The 24321-nt window shown below is 34.7% G+C and overlaps 2 protein-coding genes across 2 annotated transcripts; one reads left to right on the top strand and one right to left on the bottom strand.

The window, feature by feature from the left end:
• Positions 1 to 5933: 5933 nt before the first annotated feature.
• On the bottom strand, positions 5934 to 13539 carry LOC120769597 (kelch-like protein 17). Its single transcript, XM_040096657.1, has 8 exons — positions 13419 to 13539; positions 9399 to 9569; positions 8970 to 9327; positions 8546 to 8905; positions 8171 to 8472; positions 6357 to 6561; positions 6197 to 6298; positions 5934 to 6140 (listed from the first exon to the last, which is right to left on the bottom strand). The coding sequence occupies exons 2-8, from the start codon at positions 9548 to 9550 to the stop codon at positions 5934 to 5936; spliced, it is 1686 nt and encodes a 561-aa protein (XP_039952591.1). The 5' UTR covers positions 9551 to 9569; positions 13419 to 13539.
• A 4744-nt stretch (positions 13540 to 18283) lies between these two features.
• On the top strand, positions 18284 to 20182 carry LOC120767717 (kelch-like protein 1). Its single transcript, XM_040093913.1, has 6 exons — positions 18284 to 18373; positions 18438 to 18572; positions 18889 to 19079; positions 19520 to 19727; positions 19781 to 19882; positions 19939 to 20182. Exons 1-6 carry the CDS (start codon positions 18284 to 18286, stop codon positions 20143 to 20145), a joined length of 933 nt encoding a protein of 310 aa, XP_039949847.1. The 3' UTR covers positions 20146 to 20182.
• The last annotated feature ends 4139 nt before the right edge of the window (positions 20183 to 24321 follow it).

The raw sequence follows: 24321 nt of genomic DNA, 5'->3' as shown, positions 1-24321 counted from the left end.
AACAATAATGCTTTTTTAGCATTAGCAAAATCTGAACTCTCAGTAATAGACATAAGTTTGCAAATAAAAAGTATTTTCGAAATTGAAGGTGTGTTAAAGGCAACCCTCGTAACCATGGCACACTTTTCAGAATACAATTGTTATTCTCATCTCCTTAATGGGGATTTTTGGCGAAATTCAGAACATACAGAAAACTGTATAACTACACCATATTTTCGGTACCTCGACGATTTTGAAATAAATTATCCTTTAGGATCAAAATCTGGTAGTCAGAAAGTTTGTGGAATATATTGCAGTTTTCCAAGTATCCCACATTTTCAAATAAGTAGACTAGCAAGCATATTTGTTGCAGGATTTGTTAAAACCAGCGATGTTCGTGACAATGGAATTAATGTTTCACTCACACCCGTAATTAATATTTGAAAAAAACTTGAAACTGACGGTCTTGAAATCAATGTAGATGGTTTGAGTTGTCATGTCTAAAATTTTAGGTGCTTGATACTGCATTTGGATATGTTACGTCATTTTCCGCATATTATTTTTGCAGAATATGCAAAAGAGATAAAAAAAAAAACAAACACGGTCTGATTCTGTCGGGGTTCCTAGTTTTTTACGAATTAAAAATAACTAAAATTGCGATGTTTTTCTTCATGATCCAATACACACTAGGATTAAAAATATTTAAATTTTTAATTGTTTGCCAAGCTTCCATGTTACGGTTAATATCGCATGTGATTTCTGTATGTAAATATCGCATGATGTATTTCTTGGCGTATGTAAATACAATCTTTCTAACATTTTATATCATTTCGTGTACAAGAAAAAAGTGTTTTCTTTAGATACTTTCAATAATAGAAAGCAAATGTTTCAGTACGGTGACACTGAAGGTTGAAACATAAGCCCATCCATTCAAAAACATCACATATCATAATTAACGACTCATTCAAAGTGAACGCAAAGCAAATGAAAACATTTTTTCATTTAATATTTCTCATTAATGGCGATTTAGTAGATTCTAATGATTTAGTTTATAAGTTTCTCTTATATGGTTTGTAACTTTAATTGATCAATTACTTTTACCAAATTGCAATGATACATCTTTATGTAACCTCAAATTGTTAATTAAAAAGCATAACGACACATACCAAAGTCTATTTAAAGAATACTTAAAACCAAAATATCACAATCTGATGCATTATCCATCTACAATAAAAATAAATATTAGAACCTTTAAAATATTTATTGTCATTTAGATTCATATAACTTCTTTGGTTTTGAATTTATAAAAAACAATAACTGAAATAATTTTTCAATGCATTACATTTCATATTGGTCGTATAGTCACAGTCTCTCAAAATGACGATATAAATATTTATGAAGTAATCGATTTTTTAATCAAAGATAATACTGTAAAAATCTTTGTTAAAAATTTCGTTATATAAGTTTTTCACAAAATTATCAATCGTATTTAATTTTAAATTCCAGCAACATATATAGCTTAATACAATTTAAACAGTTAGATGGGCCACCAACACATTTTTATGATCTCAATAATGGACTTAAAGTTTTAAGACCGAAAACATACTGGCACTGAGTGTAGTGATAGTTGTACACAAAAGGTTTGGTTAATTTTCTTAGAAAATTTGATTTGTATGGTATCAATTTGACTTCTGCTGCATCGGAAAAACGCCAGATCACAGACATTGGTAATCATGCGCTATAAGCTCCAAGAGCTGGGTTACGAGATTCTTATGCATCCACCTTATAGTCCTAGCACCTGGCACCCAGAGCGTACTGCATTCTCCTGTCTATGGCGAAGATGTTGCTTGTGAGAAATGTGCCTCAATGGTGACGTTGGTTTCTATGAGTGGCATTTTGAAATTACCTTCAAAACGGCAGCAAATTGAAAACAAAGCAGTGCATTTAGGTCTAAATAAGATTATTCTAATTATGCTATTTAAAATCTATTAACTTAACTATCAACTATTTACCACCTGCAGGAATTCTCAGAAAGTCTGTAATACCTTAAATGGGTATCTGCACAGCTCCTGAGCTAGTCAGTTATATATCCAGAGGATATATATAAATATATATATATATATATCTTTTTCAAATGTATTATTTATTGTTGTTTGTTCTTTGCAATTCTACTTGAAAAACCAAAATCAAAAGAATATTGACGCGGGAGTTAAGTTAAATCAGAGGTCACCATGGCGTATACGCAACAACTTGATCAGAGTAAATATTTTAGGGTAAAATCGTGTCACAATATAAATGAATATGTAACATATAGATATGTACGTCGTTTTAAAACATTATTTACCTTAAACTTAGGCATTATTAAAAAGTTGAATTCCTCTGAAAACCAACTTTAAATGAACTCAAAATTATTTAATTATTTGATACCAATGTATTACTTCAAAGACCTTAGAGCGTCGTTATACGAACGATGGATGTTATGGAATACCTGGACAGTGTTTAACAAGAGAGCGCATCAACATCGAATTTTGACTTGGAGTAATATCCAGGATAAGCAGCACCCCCTTTGATAAGTCGTGTTCAAATGTCAATAAACAACAAAATATTTCGATATTTCCACATACTTGTATGATAAAGTGATCGAAAACATATTTTTTCTAGTTAAAGTCTAAACATTTGTTTTTAAGGATCTTCGGTGCAGAGATTTTCCAATTTTCAACCCTCCTTTATTGTTTTTCTCTTTATGGTATAAATGCTCCTTCAGACATAACATACATTTTTAAAAAGCGATTTGCAATACAAAAACAAAAAATTTTACACAATTTTAATCTACAAAAAAAAAAAGAGGTCTTGCAAAATGTTATAACTTGTTTTATATTCTTCATCTTCCTTATAGTTCTACGCTTTCCATCTTTTGGAAAACGAATTCCGTGCCTTCTTATTTTAGTCATTCAAGTTCCACTGACAAACAAGTATCCACCGTAGAACTTTTATTGAAATTTTCTCACTATTTGTAATCATAAAGAAAACACTCTTAGAGATATGTTTTCGACAATCTGCTCCAGTCTAGAAACTGCACTTTGTTTAAGTTACTTACTTACCTCGTATTCCTTAATTTTAATTTTATATTATGGTACAAACCGTCGACATCGACTTCCACACTTCACAAATGTAGTCTTTGTTGATTTTAGTAAAGGAAAATCAGCCAAAACCATTAGATTATTTTCGATTGCTTTCGACTTTAAATTTAATATTCTGATCACAACGAAAAAAGCACTGCGAAAATACGCGTCTACCGCACATGCGCATGCTTCCAAAAACATGACAAATACTCACAAGTTGTTCAACGCACGAGTTTCTGATTTTGCTTTTGCCAAAAGTGGCAACATAGCAATTTTGTCGTTTGAATATTAACTAAAACCTGTTTAGCATACGCTTTTTCCAAAGCAAGGACAACAAATGCATATATTTTTGGTATTTCTTAAAAGAGAATTTACTGCAAAAAATATTTATTAACATTATTTATTCATTTCGACGCCATTATATCTCTAGGCACAACAAAACAGGAACATATGTCTACTTAGACCAACATATATGGACTAAAAAACATGGCTTACCAGCAGATAAGCCACCAATGGCCCAAAAATTATTGTATAGCGATAAGCAAGATATGTTACAACCGTTAACATCCAAGCAAGTCTGCGAAATGTTTTCATGAATATTAATTTTGACATCAAGCCATGTGTTTCTCTGAGGATCGTGTCGTTCAACACCGCTACTGCTCAGAACATAAATGTAACCATTGTGTGCAGCTGCCAGTTATATAAAAAGTAGCAATAAACGTTGTATTTCATTTTAATAAAGCTAAGAGGGCGACCAAATAAATCAGTGACTATTTTCAATTAGACTATTTTGGTTATTTTTATTGTAGCGGAACTACTTTTCCTGAATTTGAAAACTTTAGAAAAGACTTGCAACGGTGAAATTAAGTGGAATCTATTACTATAGCGGTAATATGTATTTCCGTCCTGCTATATGGTGCAGAGGCTTGGGCGATGACAGCAACCGATGAGTCGACGTTACGAGTTTTCGAGACAAAAATTCTGCGAAAGATTTATGGTCCTTTGCGCATTAGCCACGGCGAATATCGCATTCGATGGAACGATGAACTGTATGAGATATACGACGACATTGACATAGTTAAGCGAATTAAAAGACAGCGGCTACTCTGGCTAGGTCATGTTGTCCGGATGGATGAAAACACTCCAGCTCTGAAAGTATTCGACGCAGTACCCGCCGGGGGAAGCAGAGGAAGAGGAAGACCTCCACTCCGATGGAAGGACCAAGTGGAGAAGGACCTGGCTTCGCTTGGAATATCCAATTGGTACCACGTAGCGAAAAGAAGAAACGACTGGCGCGCTGTTGTTAACTCGGCTATAATCGCGTAAGCGGTGTCTACGCCAATTAAGAAGAAGAAGAATACGTATTTCACAAATAAAATTGAAAAAGAAATCCAAGGAGTCGAATGTTAAAATTTTGTGTACGAAAAAGTCTTTTCTTATTTCTAATCAAACTCCAATTTTTTTTTTTATTTGTTTATATATTTTTATAAATAAATAAACAAATATGTACCAATTTGGTCAAACACTTTTTGCCATCTTTTGCTAGAGACATTATTAGATGAGTGTACAACTTCCATCAGTGTAAATCGAAATTTCGAAATTTTCAGAACGGAAGCGGGCGAACCATTGTTATGTTACACGAACTGATACAGCATCGTCTCCGCAAACTTCACAAATTCCATTTGTGGCTTGCGTGGCATTCTTCCCTTTCTTATAATTTACCTTTTTTTTGTCTGAATGAAGCTTAAAATCTCACCTTTCCAACAATATATGGTATGATGCAATGTGATTGGCAGGACTGGAGTTAAACAACTGCAACGACATCTATTGACAAAATAAGAAAAGACTTTTCAACTACCTAATATTAACAATAAAAACGTTTGTATTAGAACAAATTAGAACTAAATGCAATATAGATTAACTTGTCCATTGATGTGTCGAGTTCATTATACCAAATTTTACTCACTTTTCTCATTATTTTTTTTAGTAATGAATTCTAACTTCAGATTGTACGCAATACAAAGAATGAACCTATAAAAAACCCAAATACTTGTTATTTATTAAAAGCATTTATGATACTCTAACACAGGTAATAAGCTATAAAAATGTGCCATAACTGTATTTACTACTCCTAAGTACTTATATTTAAGAAGACTGCAAAGCAATACAGCTGCTTCTTTAGAAATTCTTATAATGTCTGTAATACCCTCAATGGGTATTATCGCCTGAGTTATATCTCCAAAGGATTATATTTATGTATATTTCTTATTTAGATTAATTAGTTATTGTTGCTTGTCCTTTGCAACAACTTGAAAAGTGTATATTTTTTAGGGTAAAATCGTGCCACTATATAAATGACTATGTAACATATAGATATGTATGCCGTTTTAAAACATTATTTACCATTAACTCAGGCCTTATTAAAAAGTTGAATGCCGCTGAAAACCAATTTTAAATGAGTTCAATGACTGCATCACATCGTGTATTAGGGTAATCTGTCAACAATTGTCAGCAAAAATCGATATATGTACATACAAAAATTATGCGATTAATTTAAATTTTTCACACATATTTTATATACTCGTTTCAAACGATCGTGGAAATGAGAAGAAATGCCCTTCGGGTCTTCCTCGCTGCCCTTTCGCCAAACAAACCAGAAACCATTGAAAGCATGCTTTTTTGTGGTTCTGTAAACATCAAGGATTCAAGAGAATGTTAAATAAAACCCACAAGAGTTTGCCGCTCCTTTCGAAAAGAGAAAATCACACTTATTCATTGTATTTCTTATAAGAAAATTTATTTTAGAAAGAAATATATAAGAATATTATTTATTCATTTCAACGACAGTAAGGCTACAGGCACAACACAAGTATATCTGTTTACATTGGGTATTGAACACTTTTTTACCCAACGGTCATTGTCCTCGTCATAGACTGATACACTTGATATGTCATCAGATTTAGGGGGACCAAAAAACCATAGCTTATTGTCTAACGGCAAGCCTGTAATACGAGCCCATTCAGCATCCAAACAACAAATCTGCGGAAAGTAATCAGTTTGAAACCAAACAATTGGCAAAAAACAACTTAATTTACCTTAGACCAGCTGTTTCGCTGAGGATCATAACGTTCAACACTTTGGCTACGGTTAGCAGAAAACTTGTCTGAAACATATATATGACCCTTATGTGCTCTTACCTGTAATGTAAAATATATCAATATACTTATCAATCATTATTTTTTTAATCTAACTTACATTAGGAAAAAAACGACATTCTGTCATATCCGCGCAAGAAGTCCAAGTATTCGAATACGGATTGTAGCATTCGACGAGTTTCAAATTTCCATTATTATTGCTACCGCCTAGTATATAAACTTTACCATTTAAAGTCACTGCACATCCACAGAATCTTCCAACAATCAATCTGCTGACGGACTCCCAACCAACGGATGGCGTATATCTGGAAATCAACAAAACAAAACATGAGTTCTAAATATGACATCTAAATTGATAAGAAAAGCATTGCATTTCGTGCGTGAATGAGGGCCAACTAAGAAATTTTCTGATTTAAGGGGGGAGCCTGCATTAGTGGCTTCAAAAAATCTATATTTTCAAGCATTTTTTGGAAAGGGAAGAAATTTCTGATTGAAATGAAACTTTTAGGATTTATTCTTATATATTCGAAGAGTCTTCTCAAATTTTTTTATTATTATACATTAGATATTCTTCATGTTTGAAGAAATTTACGGAAGCGCCTCGAGTGTGCAATTTCTGTGTGGCGGGCAAGATGCAGGTCGCAATTTTCATCTTAAACAAAAACAAAAAAACAAAAGAAATTTTTAAATTTCAATAGTGTAATTCCTAGGTGAACCAAGAAAATTCAACAAAAAGTGAAAAGTTCAACAATTTTTGGCAGATTAACAAAGAAATGCATTTAAAACAAAAAAATCTACTTTAAATCGTTTAAAAGCCGGATTAATGTTAAATTTCTTAAGGTATTTCAGGTTCACCTAGAAGAGAATTTAATTCAAAATACAACGCATTTTGATTCGTTTCGATAGGACGTTTACTTTTTTCTAGCCTGCCCGCCAATTAAGCAAAATCGTAAAAATGAACAACCGAGAATCGCGCGTCAAAGTTTTCGCTTTCTGCCCAATCGCTCATATATCTGCTAGAGGCTCGGTCACTATTTCCCTTCTAGCTTCGAAAATATTTCGAATTCCCATCTAAAACTTTGGGGACATATTCTTAGATTATTTATAAAGAGATTTAAGCAAAATAAAAAATTTCGATTTTTTGAAGCTTCTAAAGCAGGCTGCCTCCTTAAAAACTTGAAGTATTCTAAAGAAGTCGCTGGAAATGTCCGATGGTGTGGGTATACTTCAAGCCAGAGGCAATTATTTGAAGAGGCAACACTAAAGCGTTTCTAGATTTCACTTCATAAAATTTTTGGAGTCTTAGGACCAAGTGCCTTGAATCAGTACCCTCTTTCCTAAATATATAAGTACAGTCAAACCTGTATAAGCGAGAGTTCAAGGGAGCACAATCTTATTCTCGCTTATAGAGGTTTCACACTAACCCAAGTGCGATAAACTAACAACATACAAATCTATTGACAAGAAAACAATACAAAAACAATGATAAGAAATTCCACGAAATTAAGAATGGGTTATAAAATAGCAGATGTTAAATTTGATCTATGTATGTATGTATGTATTTTTATTGTAGCTATATGTAGTTTCTCATAAACATATAATATTCATAAATAAATAAAGCTCGACTGTCGCTTATAGAGGTATGGATAAGTAAAATTCTCATTTACGGAGGTCTATGAGGCAAACACGACTCTCTCTTACAGAGGTTTTTGTTTCTCACTAATAGAGGTTTTGGAAGCTTAAAATGACGGGTCCTAGCCATTGCACTTACTTATAGAGTTTTCTCACTAATCCAGTTCTCACTTATCCAGGTTTGACTGTAATTTAATTCGTACAAATTCGTTCGTTCGTGAAATTGTTAAATCTCACAATTGCTATCGTTAGGTAATTCGTTACAGATTTATTCATATTTACCTTTCCACCGACGACAGAACATTGTCACCCGCTAAACCCCCAATCGCGTAGATTTTACCATCTAATTCGACCACAAGGTGTCCGCGTCTTTCTTGCTTCATGGGGGGCAAATTTTGCCATGTCTTATTTCGTATATTCCAGCTGCGGGCGATGTTGGTTGTGACACCACTTTTACAACCGCCGATAAATATTAAATTATCATCCTTTAAACTCGTTTCATAATCCGTGTAATCGATTTCTAAACTCGCATATTCTTGCCACTTGTCCTCAGCTTTGTTGTATTGCAGCAGATTGTGATTCATCTAATCCAAAAATATTAAGGGTGAAATAATTTATGATTATAGTTTTTGAATATTAGCTGTAGTGTGCGCTTACCTCTGATTGGCGAACCACCAGGAAAGTTTTCTCACAAGTATCACGTGATTCTGTGAATCGCATATTTATCTTTGTTCGTGCTGCAGGCTCTCTGATCCACGATATCGCCTGGTGGGCCAGCAGCTCACAGCCAGGTAACGGCTGTATGTGTGTCCACAGAAAGTCCGCATCGAATTGGGTAAGACGAAGACAAGCTATTAAAAGTGGCAGTGATTCTTGACGTGCAGGAACATCGTAATTGAACCAGCGTTTTATGGCATCGTAGGCATCTTCCTCACGAGTTATATTCAGATTGTCAGATTCGAGAATACGTTGCAATTTTTCTACATCAAAACTCAGAAACTCAACGCGTCGGCTGATCTAGTATTATTAGAAACAAAATGTCGATGACACAAGTACCGATATTGCGAGGCATTATACTCACCTCCATGAAGTTCTTTATTTCATATTCGATGAGTTTTTGCTTAAGTCGTTCACACTGTGTTTCTCGCTCGAGCGTGTAAGCAGCCTGCAATGTAAATTCATTGATATGTGTTATGAGGTAGTCAACACAACTATTTATAGCATCATCCAATTGCAAAATGATTGCCGCCTTTAGCATGGCAACGACATTGTTAACTGTAATGAGGGCCTCTCCGTTGTAACAAAAGGTTATTAGGCGCTCAAAAATATCGCTATCGATATCATTTATCTCGATGTCGGGATTATTGCCTTGCTCGTCATTGAAAAGGTTCTCGAAGTAGGGACTCGCTGCTGCGAGTATCAAACGATGCGCGGGTACACTGTGCAGTCCAAAAATTATAAATATTGATCTAAATCATTTTATGTAAGCTAAGGACAAAGTAATACTTACACAGCCGTTGGGTTTGAAACTTTAAATGTCACATCGATTAGAGACTGCTCGTCGTAGAAGCAAAATATTTTCGCCATTAATTTCTCCATGAAGCGGTTCTGCTTACTGGAATTACTCTGTAGAGCAAGTGTTTGAGCACAACTCGTGGCCATTATTAGTTACTGAACTTTCCTTTTATAATAAGAAAAATTACATATATGTATATTTAATAAAATATTTCAAATAAGTGTTTAAATGCACTGGCAGTTCGTTTTCAAGTTGTCTGGTGTGCACTATATCTGCGTCTGGTCAGTGGCTGTGACCTTACCTTGGCAACTTTGGTGGCGCGTTAAACTCAGTGCCTGACAATAAGCTAACCGCAATACTTAAACAAAAGGATGTCTTAATATGCTTAAGATCTCTCGCTCTTGCAATTAGTTACGCTTTAAATGAGACCTCTGCAGAAATACCATACTTGAAGTAGCTCATTTTACAGTCTACACCCAAAATCACTTTTTTTTGTTTTTCACATGGAAAATCTTTCAAAACACAAGTAAGGAAGGGCTAAGGGTGTCACCGAACATTTTATACTCTCGCGTGAAAAAGTGATTTTCGATATTTCATTATCCGTCATTTACAAATTTTTTATTTTGCTGTAAAATTAATTAGATTAGTAGTTCCTGAGATATGGTTTTTGGTCCATAAGTGGGCGACGCCACGCCCATTTTCAATTTAAAAAAAAAACCTGGGTGCAGCTTCCTTCTGCAATTTCTTCCGTAAAATTTAGTGTTGCTGACGTTTTTTGTTAGTCGGTTAACGCACTTTTAGTGATTTTCAACATAACCTTTGTATGGGAGGTGGGCGTGGTAATTATCCGCTTTCTTCCATTTTCGAACTGTATATGGAAATGCCTGAAGGAAACGACTCTATAGAATTTGGTTGACATAGCTATAGTAGTTTCCGAGATATGTACAAAAAACTTAGTAGGGGGCGGGGCCACGCCCACTTTTCCAAAAAAAATACGTCCAAATATGCCCCTCCCCAATGCGATCGTTTATGCCAAATTTCACTTTAATATCTTTATTTATGGCTTTTGTGGGCGTGGCAGTGGGCCGATTTTGCCCATCTTCGAACTTAACCTTCTTATGAAAAGCCAAGAAATAAGTGTACCAAGTTTCATCATGATATCTCAATTTTTACTCAAGTTAAAGCTTGCACGGACAGACGGACGGACGGACAGACAGACATCCGGATTTCAACTCTACTCGTCTCCCTGATCACTTTGGTATATATAACCCTCTATCTGACTCTTTTATTTTTAGGACTTACAAACAACCGTTATGTGAACAAAACTATAATACTCTCCTTAGCAACTTTGTGGCGAGAGTATAAAAAAGAGAATAATCTTTGTCGATCCAACACCGGGCTGTTCTTTTGCGTGCCGAAAGGACTGCGAAAGGATTATCCGTATGAACACCCCAGCCTGGGTTATTTTTTTTGAAGCGCGGCCGAATGTAGCCTGTGAAGTATGAGTGTGCGAGGTACTTTTCAAAATACTCTATTATTTCCTATAAAACGCACTATAAATCCGGATATGTTTCAAAGTGTACAGTGTTATTACAGCTAAGTGAACTAAATTCTGCGGAATTTGAGAGAAAAATGTGTTAAATATACATACATACATACATACATACGTATGTATACAGTGTCTCACAACTAAAAAGATGCAGCAACGAATTGAGAAAGAGATTAGTAAAAATTCATGTTTATATTGCGAAATAAAATTTTTTTACTAATTAATGTTAAAACTTGTAGAATTAAAAAAACAACGCTAAAATTATTTATTCTTTACAAAAGCTTAAGTAAAAACATATTCGTATACCTAAATAAATATAAGTTCACAGTCGAATAAAAAGAAATCAAGAAATTGGGTCTTAACAACATATTTAACGAAAGTGATTTCCGTTAGATTGTACGGAACTACACGAAAATCGTCATTTCAGTCCAGTTTTAAGCAACGAAGTAGAAAAAATGCTTGGGGAAAAGATTTATCCCCGGAAGCCATATAAAGAGTGTTCAGGAAAGTTGGTTTCAATGGTCGAACAGCCCGATATAAAACACGCATCAATGCTAAAAGTCGAAATGCAAGGTTGAAGGTCGCAAACGAATATTTACATACAAGTGAAAGCTTCTGGAATTCCGTAATTTTTATAGATGAGAGTAAATTCGAGCTGTTTAGATCGGATGGAAAGAATCTGTGTCTTGAGAAAAACGCTGAGCTGCAACCGCAAACTCTACGTAGCAGCGTAAACATTACAGAGGGGGGCGTATAATGGTGTGAGGATGCATGTCGAATTCTGGAGTCGGCAATTCGGAATTTATCGAGTTTTATGAACAAGAGAGTGTTTCTGGACATTTTGAAACGAAATTTGCGCGAAATTAAATATCGCCGTCAACTTTCGGTACTACGAAGATAATAAACCTAAACTTAAGTGCAGAGTGGTATAAAGTTGGCTTATTTGGAACTGTGCGCACATAGTACAAACACCAGCATTGCCTCCAGATTGAAATGCAATTGAGAATCTGTGGTCAATAATTTTGGATTGAGAGATTCGAAAAAACGTAATTCGAAATAAAGTCGCTTGAAAACCGCCTTATAAGCAGAATGAAACAAAATTACTCCTAGCGACACAAAGAAACCGCTGGAATACAAGCCTAAACGTCTGAAAGCACTAATACATACATAGATACTAAGGGGTATACCACAAGCTATTGATCAACCTAAAATTTAAATTGTCCTTTAATGTATTGTATTTTTGTTTTCGTTACCGCATCATTTTCGCTATTGAAATGAACTGAAATTTGCTTTTGTTGTTGATTTAATAAAATAACCACAAAATCTGAATTTTTTAAGCATAAATTAAATGGTTTATCTGCCGCTGTTCAGTGATATTCTATATTTATAGTTTTTGGAAAACGAATTTGGTTTTCAGGTAATACTTTCCTTAGTACTTTTGATATGATTTCATCACTTGAGCTGAGCCATTGAACATAAACTAATGAAAAATTAATTTTTCGCTCTCGAACTTGCAATACTGCGTGAAACGACAAAGAGAATTCCGTCTTTGGGGGTTCTAAACTAAACAGTCACCTAATTTTTATTAGACGCAAGTAAACACATACATATATGTACGTATTTAATTTTTTTCTTCTTAAAACTCAATTCACAAAATATGGCAGCACTAGATTGGTGGCTTGACAGTTTTATTCGCTTAATTGCACTATCATCAAATTGAAAAGAACAATAAACAACGCTTCGCCGGCTAAAGTTTCGCTAACAATAAAATAAACATTGAAAATTTTGTTGTTGTGTAATCTGAAATGCTGACTGTAATTTTGCGTCCGACCAGCGCAACAGCTTGATATTTCGGTACAGAATTTAAGCAGCTAATGAGAAGCCGTTTTTATACCCTGAACAGGGTATATTAAGTTTGTCACGAAGTTTGTAACACCCAGAAGGAATCGTCGGAGACCCTATAAAGTATATATATAAATGATCAGTATGTCGAGCTGAGTCGATTTAGCCATGTCCGTCTGTCTGTCTCTCCGTCTGTCTATATATGTATATACAAACTAGTCTCTCAATTTTTAAGATATCGTTTTGAAATTGTGCAAACGTCATTTTCTCTTAAAGAAGCTGCTCATTTGTCGGAACGGCCGATATCGGCCCACTATAACATATAGCTGCCATATAAACTGAACGATCGGAATCAAGTGCTTGTATGGAAAACTTTCACATTTGACAAGATACTTATATTCTCGAAATTTGGTATGTGTTATTTTTTAAGGCAACAATGTAATCTCTAAAAAACTTGTTCAGAACGGATTACTATAGTATATAGCTTCCATACAAACTGAACACATAGTTACTAACAGAAATGCACCTGTGAAGGGTATTTAGCTTCGGTTCAACCGAAGTTAACGTTTTTTCTTGTTTCTGTTACACTTCACTAGAAACGCGAAAATAATTTTGATGCTTACCCCGTTATTGCAATAATGTGCAGCAACAATAACCAAATACAACTGCTTTCCGATATTTCAACACTTAGGTATATTATACTATATTTTTTAAATATTTATGAACATATATTAAGTATATAAGTACACTTGCCGCAACACTAGTTAAGAAGAACTGAACTTACTACTTTTGCGGCTTACACTATAATGAAGCTAAATCAGTTTTCTACACCACCGATCGTCACGCCGTTGCTCTCTTGAATCACTTCGGCTCCTCGTTTTTTAAGGGTAGGGTAATCTGGCCTTTTTTTTTTGACATTTTTTTTTTCATAGAAATTTTTTTTCAAAAATAGAACCTTTTTCACATATCATGAGGTACATATGTATGTACATATATCGTGGAGTGTATAAACACATTTTTTCGGAATTTTTTGATGACATCTGCCGGAGAAGGGCTGGGTGAGTGAGATGCGTTTTTTCACTGGCGAACACGATTGCTCACGTTTGGATCAGATGTTTAATATTGAGTGGGAAAACAAGTTTTTGTTTTCCGAAAACTTTTTCGGTAATGCTCGGTGTTTAGTTTGTAAACACATAACTAAACGAAATAGGGAGTACTATGTTAAAAGGCATTATAGCGGAAACCATTCTATTTATGAATCGGTAACGGGCAGTTCTAGAGAATTATTTATATGCCAACTAAAAAAAACCGTTTTATGAGCAATTCATTAACGATTCATTGGGGGAAAACTCAAGCGTTCGTTATGCTCAACGAAAGGCTCGAAACACTTTCAAATTTTTTTTATATTAATTAATACTAAAGTTTTGTATTTTTTTTTTTGGGGTGTAGCAGCAAGCTCTCTCATACTCCAACACAAGCACACAGTTTGGTAGTGTGCGTTTGGGCATCACTGATCTAGGGGCTAGTGCAAAGGGGCTTTTTGTATTTATTATTGCTTTGCTGTAGGGCAGTGGTCGGCATGAGAAGATCTGTCACTGTGTTGGTGAGCACGAAAAAAAAGTAGCCCAGTGAGAAATTGGATTTAAAATGAAAATATAATGAAAATTAACAAAATGTCTTATGTTTCGCCTTCTCACTTTAGCTCGCCTTCAGACGGATGTTCGTAGGCTACCCAGAGTATACTTGGTCAAAGGCCGGAAGGCGTGAGCTGCTGAACCATATGTAAAAAAATCATTTCTGGCTACTCCCAAGTGAATGGCGATCAGAGAACTTTCCTCACTTACGTGAACTCCTGCACATGGCTCCATCCTCCACACTGCAAATTGGTATTGAAAAATACCTGGCTGCAATTGTCAGGGCGCTGATCAACGCATTGGTTTGTTATCCTGTGCTTTTGAGTGCCATAGGGTAGGGCTGTCGTCAGCAGATACCCACGTTAAACACACCGGACTTTACCATTTGTTTAGTTAATTGGTTGACTGAAAAGGGACGTCGCAACCGTGAAGTAAAATGAAATCGGCAGAATGTATAGTATGTCACACATAAATTTGAAAACTTTAGGCAGAGTACGATTTCCGGTTAAGTACATCCGTCTGTATTAAAAAAAATGGTAGAAAAAGGCTTTTCGCATTTCTAATAAAACTTCAACTTATATTTTTTATATTTATACTAATAAATAAATAAACAAATATGTTCCAATATGGTAGACCACTTTTTAGCATTTTTCCGCCAGAGACATATTATTCTATCAGTGTAAATAGAAATTTCTAGAATGGAAGCGAGCGAACCATTGTTGTGCTACACGAACTGATACAGCATCGTCTCCGTAAACTTCAATGTCATTGGTGGCTTGCGTGGTGGCATTGTTCCCTTTTTTTTAATTTACCATTTTTTTGTTTAAATGAAGCTTAAAATCTCACCTTTCCAACAATATATGGTATGACAAAATGTGATTGGTAGCACTGGATTTTTCGACTACTTAATATTTACAATATATGTTTTATAAAAATGCAATATAAACAAAATTGACCATTTATGTGTCGAGTTCAAAGTTTACGCATTTGTTTAAGGTTTTTTTAGCAATTCTTCTACTTCAGATTGTACTATAATACAAAGAATGAACCTTTAAGAAACCCCAAATACTTGTTATTTATTAAAAGCATTTATGATACTTTAACAAAGGTTAGAGGCTATAAAAAATGTGTCATTTATATGTCCATAGCTGTATTTACTATCTGTAGATTTTAGAAGCCTGCAAAGCAATACAGTTTTTTCGTTCGAATTTCTTATAATGTCTGTAATACTTTCAATGGGTATTATCTTCTGAAATAGTCAGTTATATTTCCAAAGGATTATATATACATATATATTTCTTATTAAGATTGATTAGTTTATTTATTTATTAGGAGAAATATACAAAGTAGTCTTAAACCTAATTCAAAACAAGTAAGGAAGGGCTAAGTTCGGGTGTCACCGAACATTTTATACTCTCGCATGATAAAGTGATAATCGGGATTTCATTATACGTCATTTACATATTTTTCAAATACCCTATTTGTGTAAAGTTTTATTCCGCTATCATCATTGGTTCCTAATGTACATATATACATACATATGTATTATACAGAGAAGGCATCAGAAGGGGTTCAAAATAGCGTTATATTGGAAGAAGGCGTGGTTGTGAACCGATTTCACCCATATTTCGTACGTGTCATCAGGGTGTTAAGAAAATATTATATACCGAATTTCATTGAAATCGGTCTAGTAGTTCCTGAGATATGGTTTTTGGTCCATAAGTGGGCGAGGCCACGCCCATTTTCAATTTTTAAAAAAAGCCTGGGTGTAGCTTCCTTCTGCAATTTCTCCCGTAAAATTTAGTGTTTCTGACGTTTTTTGTTAGTCGGTTAACGCACTTTTAGTGATTTTCAACATAACCTTTGTATGGTAGGTAAGCGTGGTTATTATCCGATTTCTTCCATTTTTGAACTGTATATGGAAATGCCTGAAGAAAACGACTCTGTAGAGTTTGGTTGACATAGCTATGGTAGTTTCCGAGATATGTACAAAAAACTTGGTAGGGGGCGGGGCCACGCCCACTTTTCCAAAAAAATTGCGTCCAAATATGCCCCTCCCTAATGCGATCCTTTGTGCCAAATTTCACTTTAATATCTTAATTTATGGCTTAGTTATGACACTTTATAGGTTTTCGGTTTCCGCCATTTTGTGGGCGTGGCAGTGGGCCGATTTTGCCCATCTTCGAACTTAACCTTCTTATGGAGCCAAGGAATACGTGTACCAAGTTTCATCATGATATCTCAATTTTTACTCAAGTTACAGCTTGAACGGACGGATGGACAGACGGACGGACGGACAGACGGACAGACGGACGGACGGACAGACAGACATCCGGATTTCGACTCTACTCGTCACCCTGATCACTTTGTTATATATAACCCTATATCTGACTCTTTTAGTTTTAGGACTTACAAACAACCGTTATGTGAACAAAACTATAATACTCTCCTTAGCAACATTGTTGCGAGAGTATAAAAAGCATCACCGATAGTGGCAAGCCTTGCGGTATACCATTTTTGAGAGGATGCAAACTAGATAGAACATTGTTTATGCGAACCTTTAATTTTCTTAGGATAATAAAAGCTTTTACTATTCTAAAAACTCTTGGACCTCTCTTCCAAGCTACTAATTGGCTTAGCACTGCATGAATTCCTATGCGATCAAAAACTCTCTCAAAATCAGTTTTTGGTGGAGAGAGTGTCAGATACATAGTGTTGGAGTTGAATAAGTGAATCCATTGTACTGTGCTGATGTTGGAAAGCCGTTTGGTTGTGATTTATAAAATTATTTTTTGTAGCAAACCATGAAAGTCGCCTAGCAATGATTTTTTCGAAAATTTTACTTAAGCAGGATAGCAAGAAGATTGGTCTGTAAGAAGTAGTTAGGCTCGATGGTTTATTTGGTTTAATAATTGGGATAATGGTGGCTATCCGTCAGTTTTGTGGATAGAATCCTTTGTGGAAAATTATATTCTACAGGCAGAGTAGTCTTTCTTCAGCAACTGTAGGTAAGTTTGAAAGCATCGGGTAGGATACACTATCAATGCCTGGTGTTTTGCCTTTGGCATTTTGTAATGCAGACTCTAGTTCGCGGAAAGTAATATCGCACTCCAAGCTTCTTGCTGATGCGGAGAGATTCGTTGGTGTATAGGTGGCAGATAACCAATGTTGTTTATATTCAGCAGAAAAATTACTATCTTGCGAATATGTAGACCAGATATTGGCGAAGGTTGTCGGATGTATGTTTTAGCTGGAGTATTGCGTGACTAGCTAAGCGATTCAATAGTTCAGTTGACTTTAATTTGTGCTGTGCCGAGTGTGCTTACATTTCTACATTTCTCTGTATCCGTATGTATTTGCAGAAAATCCATATATGTATGTATATAAATGTTAAAATGTCGAAAAGCATAAGTATTATTCATTCTGAATATTGTTTCTACACTTTATTGTAATATAACGGGAATTATACCAACGTTTTGAATAACTGCGTAGTTTTGGAAAGTAATTAGAACAACAAAGAATACCACTTTTGCGCATTCATAATATGCATTCGGTGCTGAGACCTCATCCATTCCGATGGAAAGTATGAGTCAACGGTTGAGAGCACTTGAAATTGCAGCGCTCAGTGTGTCATTTTTCCTATATTTAGTATATTGGTAAACCCCCGAATTCGGAGTGACTTTAACCTATTATTTCTGCCGTTTGTTTAACAAATTTTATATACATACAAACACGCATGCAATTATAAAATAGTATATCTGCAAAAGTCGAGTTGAATTTGATTTTTTAAAACATTTTATTCCATATTGTTTGTGTTTTTTATTACAAAAGGAAGAATAATTCATTAATTAACAATGGCCACGATTGCGAAAAGACCTTCTCTTCACAGCAAATCCAGTGAGCACAACCGCTTAATAAAATACGAAATAGAGAACTTCATGGAGGTGAGTATAATAACTCACAAGAGCGGTTATTGTGTAATCGACATTTTGTTTCGAATAATGCTAGATCAGTCGACGCGATGAGTTTCTGAGTTTTGATGTAGAAAAATTGCAACGTATTCTGGAATCTGACAATTTGAATATAACTCGTGAGGAAGACGCCTACGTTGCCATAAAACGCTGGTTCAATTACGATGTTTCTGTACGTCAAGAGTCTCTGCCACTTTTAATAGCTTGCCTCCGGCTTACCCAAGATAAATATGCGGTTCACAGAGCCACGTGCTACTTGTGAGAAAACATTCCTGGTGGTTTGCCAATCAGAGGTAAGCGCACACTGCGGCTTATATTCAAAAAATATAATCTTAAATTCCAAATATATAGATGAACCACAAGGTGCTGCAATATAGCAAAGCTGAGGATAAGTGGCACGAATATGCGAGTTTAGAAATCGATCACACACATTATAATACGATTTTAAAGGATGACAATATATATTTTATTGGCGGTTATGACCGTGAATTGACTATAAACACAGTATAAGTCTCCACCATCATCATCCGGAGCCGGAGCTGGAATATACGAATAAGACATGGCATAATTTGCCCGCCATGAAGCAAGTAAGGTATGGACAGTGTGTTGTCGAATTAGATGGTAAAATCTACGCGATTGGTGGTTTTGGGGATAGCAAGGTTTTGTCGTCAGTGGAAAGGTAAATATGTATAAATCTGTGACGAATTACCTAACGATGGCGATTGTGAGCTTCAACAATTTCAGGTTAACTTTAACTTTAATGGTGAAAGGATTTTAGATAAGTTGTTTTAGAGTCAGTTGGATGGTGTACAAAACAAAGTACTTATATATTTAGGAAAGAGGATATTGAGTCAAGGCACTTGCTCCTACGATTTCAACTCCAAAAAATTTATAAAGTGAAATATAGAAACGTTTTAGCGTTGCCTTGTCAAATAATTGCCTCTGGCTTTAAGTACGCCCACACCATCTGACATTTCCAGCGACTTCTTCAGAAAACTTCAAGTTTTTAAATCAGATAACTTCTTAGTTGACACTCATTAAGCTAACAAACGCAATGCTTTTCATATCAATTTAGATATCATATTTAGAATGTTAATGTTTTTTTTTGTTGATTTCCAGATATACGCCGTCCCAAGGTTGGGAGGTCGTGAAGAGTTTGACTATTGGACGATTCGATGCCAATGCAGAGATTTTGAATGGTAAAATTTACGTAATGGGCGGACTTAGGGGCTTTCAATCCTCTATAAGATCCGTCGAATGCTACAATCCGGATTCGAATACTTGGACTTCTTGCGCAGATATGAATGAATGTCGTGATATTCCTTTTGTAAGTTAGATTAAAATATAATGATTGACATATTTCTAGATTTTACATTACAGGTAAGAGCACATAAGGGTCATATTTATGTTTTAGACACGTATTCTGCTAAGAGTAGACAAAGTGTTGAACGTTATGATCCTCAGCGAAACATCTGGTCTAAGGTAAATATAGTTGATTATTGCCAATCTTTCGGTTTCAAACTGAATATTTTGCGCAGGTTTGTTGTTTGAATGCTGACTGGGCTCGTATTGCAGGCATGTCGTTGGACAATAAGCTATGGTTTATCGGCCGCCCTAAGTCTGACGACTGGTCAAGTGTGTCAGTCTATGACGAGGCTAATGACCGTTGGGTAAAAAAGTGTTCAATACCAAATGTAAACATATATACTTGTGTTGTGCCTGTAGCCTTACTGTCGTTGAAATGAATAAATAATGTTATACATATTTTTTTAAATACATTTTTTTTATAAGAAAAGCAATAAATATGTGTATTTTCTCTTTTCGAAAGGAGTGGCAAACTCTTGTAGGTTTTATTTAACATTCTCTTGCATCCTTGATGTTTACAGAACCACGAAAAAGTATAATGTCAGTGGTTTCTGGTTTGTTTGGCGAAAGGCCAGTGAGGAAAGCTCGAAATTTTAAATCTTTCCACCATCGTTTGAAACGAGTATATCAAATATATGTGAAGATTTTAAATTTATTACACATTTTTGTATTGTTATATGCTGAGATTATTTATCGATTTTTTCTTACTATTGTTGTCGAAATGCAAATAGTCCTAATTCATGATGTGATGCAGTCATTGACTTTATTTACAGTTGTTTTTCAGCGAAATTCAGCTTTTTAATAATGTCTGAGTTAACGGTAAATAATGTTTTAAAACGGCATACATACATATCTATATGTTACATATTCGTTTATATTGTGACACGATTTTACCCTAAAATATATACACTGTTGCGTATACGCCATGGTTGCGTATATGCCATGGTGGCCTCTGATTTAACTTAATTCCCGCGTCAATATTCTTTTGATTTTGGTTTTAGAGTTATGAAGGACAAGTAAAAACACCTAATTAATCTAAATATATATTTATGTGTATCCTTTGGAGATATAACTGACTATTTCAGGAGATAATACCCGTTGAAAGTATATCGACCAATTGTTTGAGCTATTCGTTGCATACCATTAGATGAGTTGAAAGGCTGATAGTTTGTTTATGAATACATTCACTAATAAGTGCCTATTCAAACATGTGACCTCGTCTACGGAAAGGGGGCTTAGGTTTAAAAAAATCAATTTTCATCTTTTTAGTTGATAAGGATGGAAGATGAGAAAAAACTAAAAAAAAAACTAAAAAAAAGAACTAGTTTTCGCACGTTAGCTCCCTTTTCGTAGACCAGGTCACATATAATTTATACGCGGAGGGGGTTTAAAAGGAACGAAACGCGTGATTGTAAAAAAACTTGCACTTAAAGTCATAACTATACCCGAAGTAGTGCGGCGTCTGAACGTCATCATAACTGATACAAGAAATCGACTTGCACCCAAAACCGTAGCTAATATAATATTCCTGAGTTCTACATATACATATCTACGACTAGTTAATGTGGCAATAAGAACTTCGAAACGTTAAAAACAAAAAGATGCAATAATATTGAAAAGTAATTTTGTGCTAGACCTCAATCTAAGGATATATTGCGGAGTTATGTACATACATATGTACATAATTCTTGAAGCAAATTTTTTGTTTAGTATTTTTATTTTTTACCGAAATTAACTGAAGTCTGTTATTTTGTTTTTTGTTAATAATTCATGTAATTATGTTATACAATAATACATACATACTTATGTATAATAATAACTCTTACTTTTGTAATGGATTTTCTAGCTTTTGGTTCATAGCGTTACGGCTCAAAAGACTCAAGTGGCTTGCGCACAATTGAGCTTCTTCGTATATTCACAAGTGTTTTGTATTCATAATTGTCAGAGAATCCTAAGCAAAGATTCATAAGTACACCAAACACTTTTGAATATATGCTTCATACAAGCTAAGCAGCTCCCAAGCCAAAACTCTCTCTCTCTCATAATTATAAGTGAGCAGTAATCACACTTGTACTCATTCCGTGAATAATTTGCTTGCTTCATACTCAATTTTTCGCAAGTGGCTCAGAGTTGTGTTTAACTCATTCACTGCAGATCACTGATACGTACACGACAGTGGTCTGCATTTCTTAGCACAATTCTTTAATTTACGATCACTTACGCTCTTTTAGCACATGCTAAGGTTTTGCCCATCCCTGCACATGAGAGATCGTTGAGCAGACGTGTGACGGACTTCATGCGACCAATCACAAAGCAGTATGCCTACAGTACGCTACAGTCTGTTCAGCAATGAGTGGGAAATCGATTTTTATGATTTTAATAATTTATATATATTATTTAATGAATAATATTACAAAATTACTTAACTGCATTGCGTTTTACTGCCATTTACGCGTTCGAGTCATATTCATATACATACATACATATATGTGAGTCAACGACCGCAACTCATTGCTCTTAAATATGTTAAATACTTTAACAAGATACTGTACGTCGAACTATCAAACTGGCATGTTGGGTCTGCCTACAGCAAAGCAATAATAAATACAAAAAGCGCCTTTGCACTAGCACTTAACATACATACATACATAAGTACACTACTAGTCATAAGTTAAGCGCAACAACTTTTTGTTCATTAGATTGTTCTGTTTTCTACCATGCCAGTCTTCGTTGGGCAAAATCATTTTCTTTCAAAGTACGAAAAATAAATTAAAAATCATAAAGAGTTGGCTCGAGAAACATATCTGGGCATTGAAAGACTCTAGAAACTTCGATGTAAACTCGTAGACTTTCGGTTGGTTGCATGGTTTTTAGTGTTCTGAATAAAATTAAATAAAAATTAATTTCAATAGCAAAAATTAAAATTAAGAAATCAATAGATTTTGAGCAATATTTGTAGCAAAAGTGTGAGGAAAAGAGCATATAAATATGTAGGTATATACATATGTAGGAAGGTCAAAAAACAGACTTCTTTCAATCTTTGAGCCCATTGCATCGAAATATTACCAAAGAAATAAAACACAGCTCTATAACTGAACTCTTTATATATTTAAAAGTACCAGAGGCATATGGAGAAAAGCTTTAGAGAGTGAACAAAGGCGTTAACTTCTCGAGCGAAATTTCAAATTTTTAGAATTTTGTTAAATTGTTACTAATGGAAGTTGATCGGCAACTAAGATTGGGTACTAAGCCGAAGTAAGCGCTAGCCTTTCAGCTGTTCAGTGCACAATTAAATATTTTAATCATCTTAAGTCATCTTAAGAGTCTAAGTATCAAAACAATTAAAAAGAAACTACATTTCTTCTAAAAAATTAGTCACTTCATGTGTTTTTATCTAGACACAAGTCTAAAATGAAGTCTTTAAGCATGCTAATGAACTTTTTCAAGACAATGTTTGCAAACACTCACTTCTGTTAAAAATATATATAAATCTGAAAATTATCCTTGAAGTATCAGTGTTTAACCCAGGCCTATGCTTATCAACTTTTATTTAATTGAATTCAAAATAAAAGTTGTTAACTGAATACTAACGCAAGTACGGGTGTGTCTAACCTATTGACGAAGAGTGTATACACATTTCTAAAAATCTCACAATAGCTTGGGCCACCGTTATTTTCGTGTAAAATGCTGCTTGCCAGACGGCGCCAGCGCAAGTCAACTTAACGACTGTGATCATTTTGCGTATTGTCCTTAAGAGATCAGTAGGGTAATCTTTTTTCAAAAAAATTTTTTTTGCATTTTCTGTTTCCTTTAACAAATAGAATAGAATTAATGTGGAAACCCACTTTACCATTTGAAGGCTTCGAAAAAAGTCCAAAAATAATAATACCGCTCGACGTTCGGGGCGCTTGGAGTGCACATCTCAAATTTTAAACTTATTTTTTCTCAAAACATACCTTTTTAAACTGGCGATGTGCTTAGATTTTTAAATGTTTACTAAAGGTCTGGCCATCGTTCCTACTAGATTCATAATTTTTATAATTTATTGACAATGTTATGACAAAATTTATGTAAAAAAAACATGGGGAAAAATTCAAAAACAAAACGCTAATTACTTTTTTATTTATCAACAGTTTTTCATGATTCTAGTAGGAACGATAACCATTCACGTACTTTTTAAGAATAAATTGGGTTTTTCTGTTTCAGATGATCCAATCGCCAGTTTCCGCCAGTGAAAAAACGCATCTCATTCACCCAGTCATTTCTTCGACAGATGTCTTCAAAAAATTCCGAAAAAAATTGTTTATACACTGCACGATATACTTACATACATACCTCATGATATGTGAAAAAGGTTCTATTGTTGAATAAATATTTCTATAAAAAAAAAATGTCAGAAAAACAGGCCAGATTACCCTACTGACTCCTTAAAAAAACGCTAAGTTTGTTGTAATTGAGTTGTTGGAAGCCAAAGTGACTAAAAAGAGCAACGGCTTGACGATCGGTGGTGTAGAAAACTGATTTAGCTTCATTATAGTGTGAACCGCAAGGGTAGT

Source organism: Bactrocera tryoni, chromosome 2 (genome assembly GCF_016617805.1).
Source record: "Bactrocera tryoni isolate S06 chromosome 2, CSIRO_BtryS06_freeze2, whole genome shotgun sequence".
In the NCBI taxonomy this organism is placed as follows: Eukaryota; Metazoa; Arthropoda; class Insecta; order Diptera; family Tephritidae; genus Bactrocera; species Bactrocera tryoni.
Note: the sequence above shows the minus strand (reverse complement) of the source record. Positions and strands in the feature narration are given on the sequence as shown.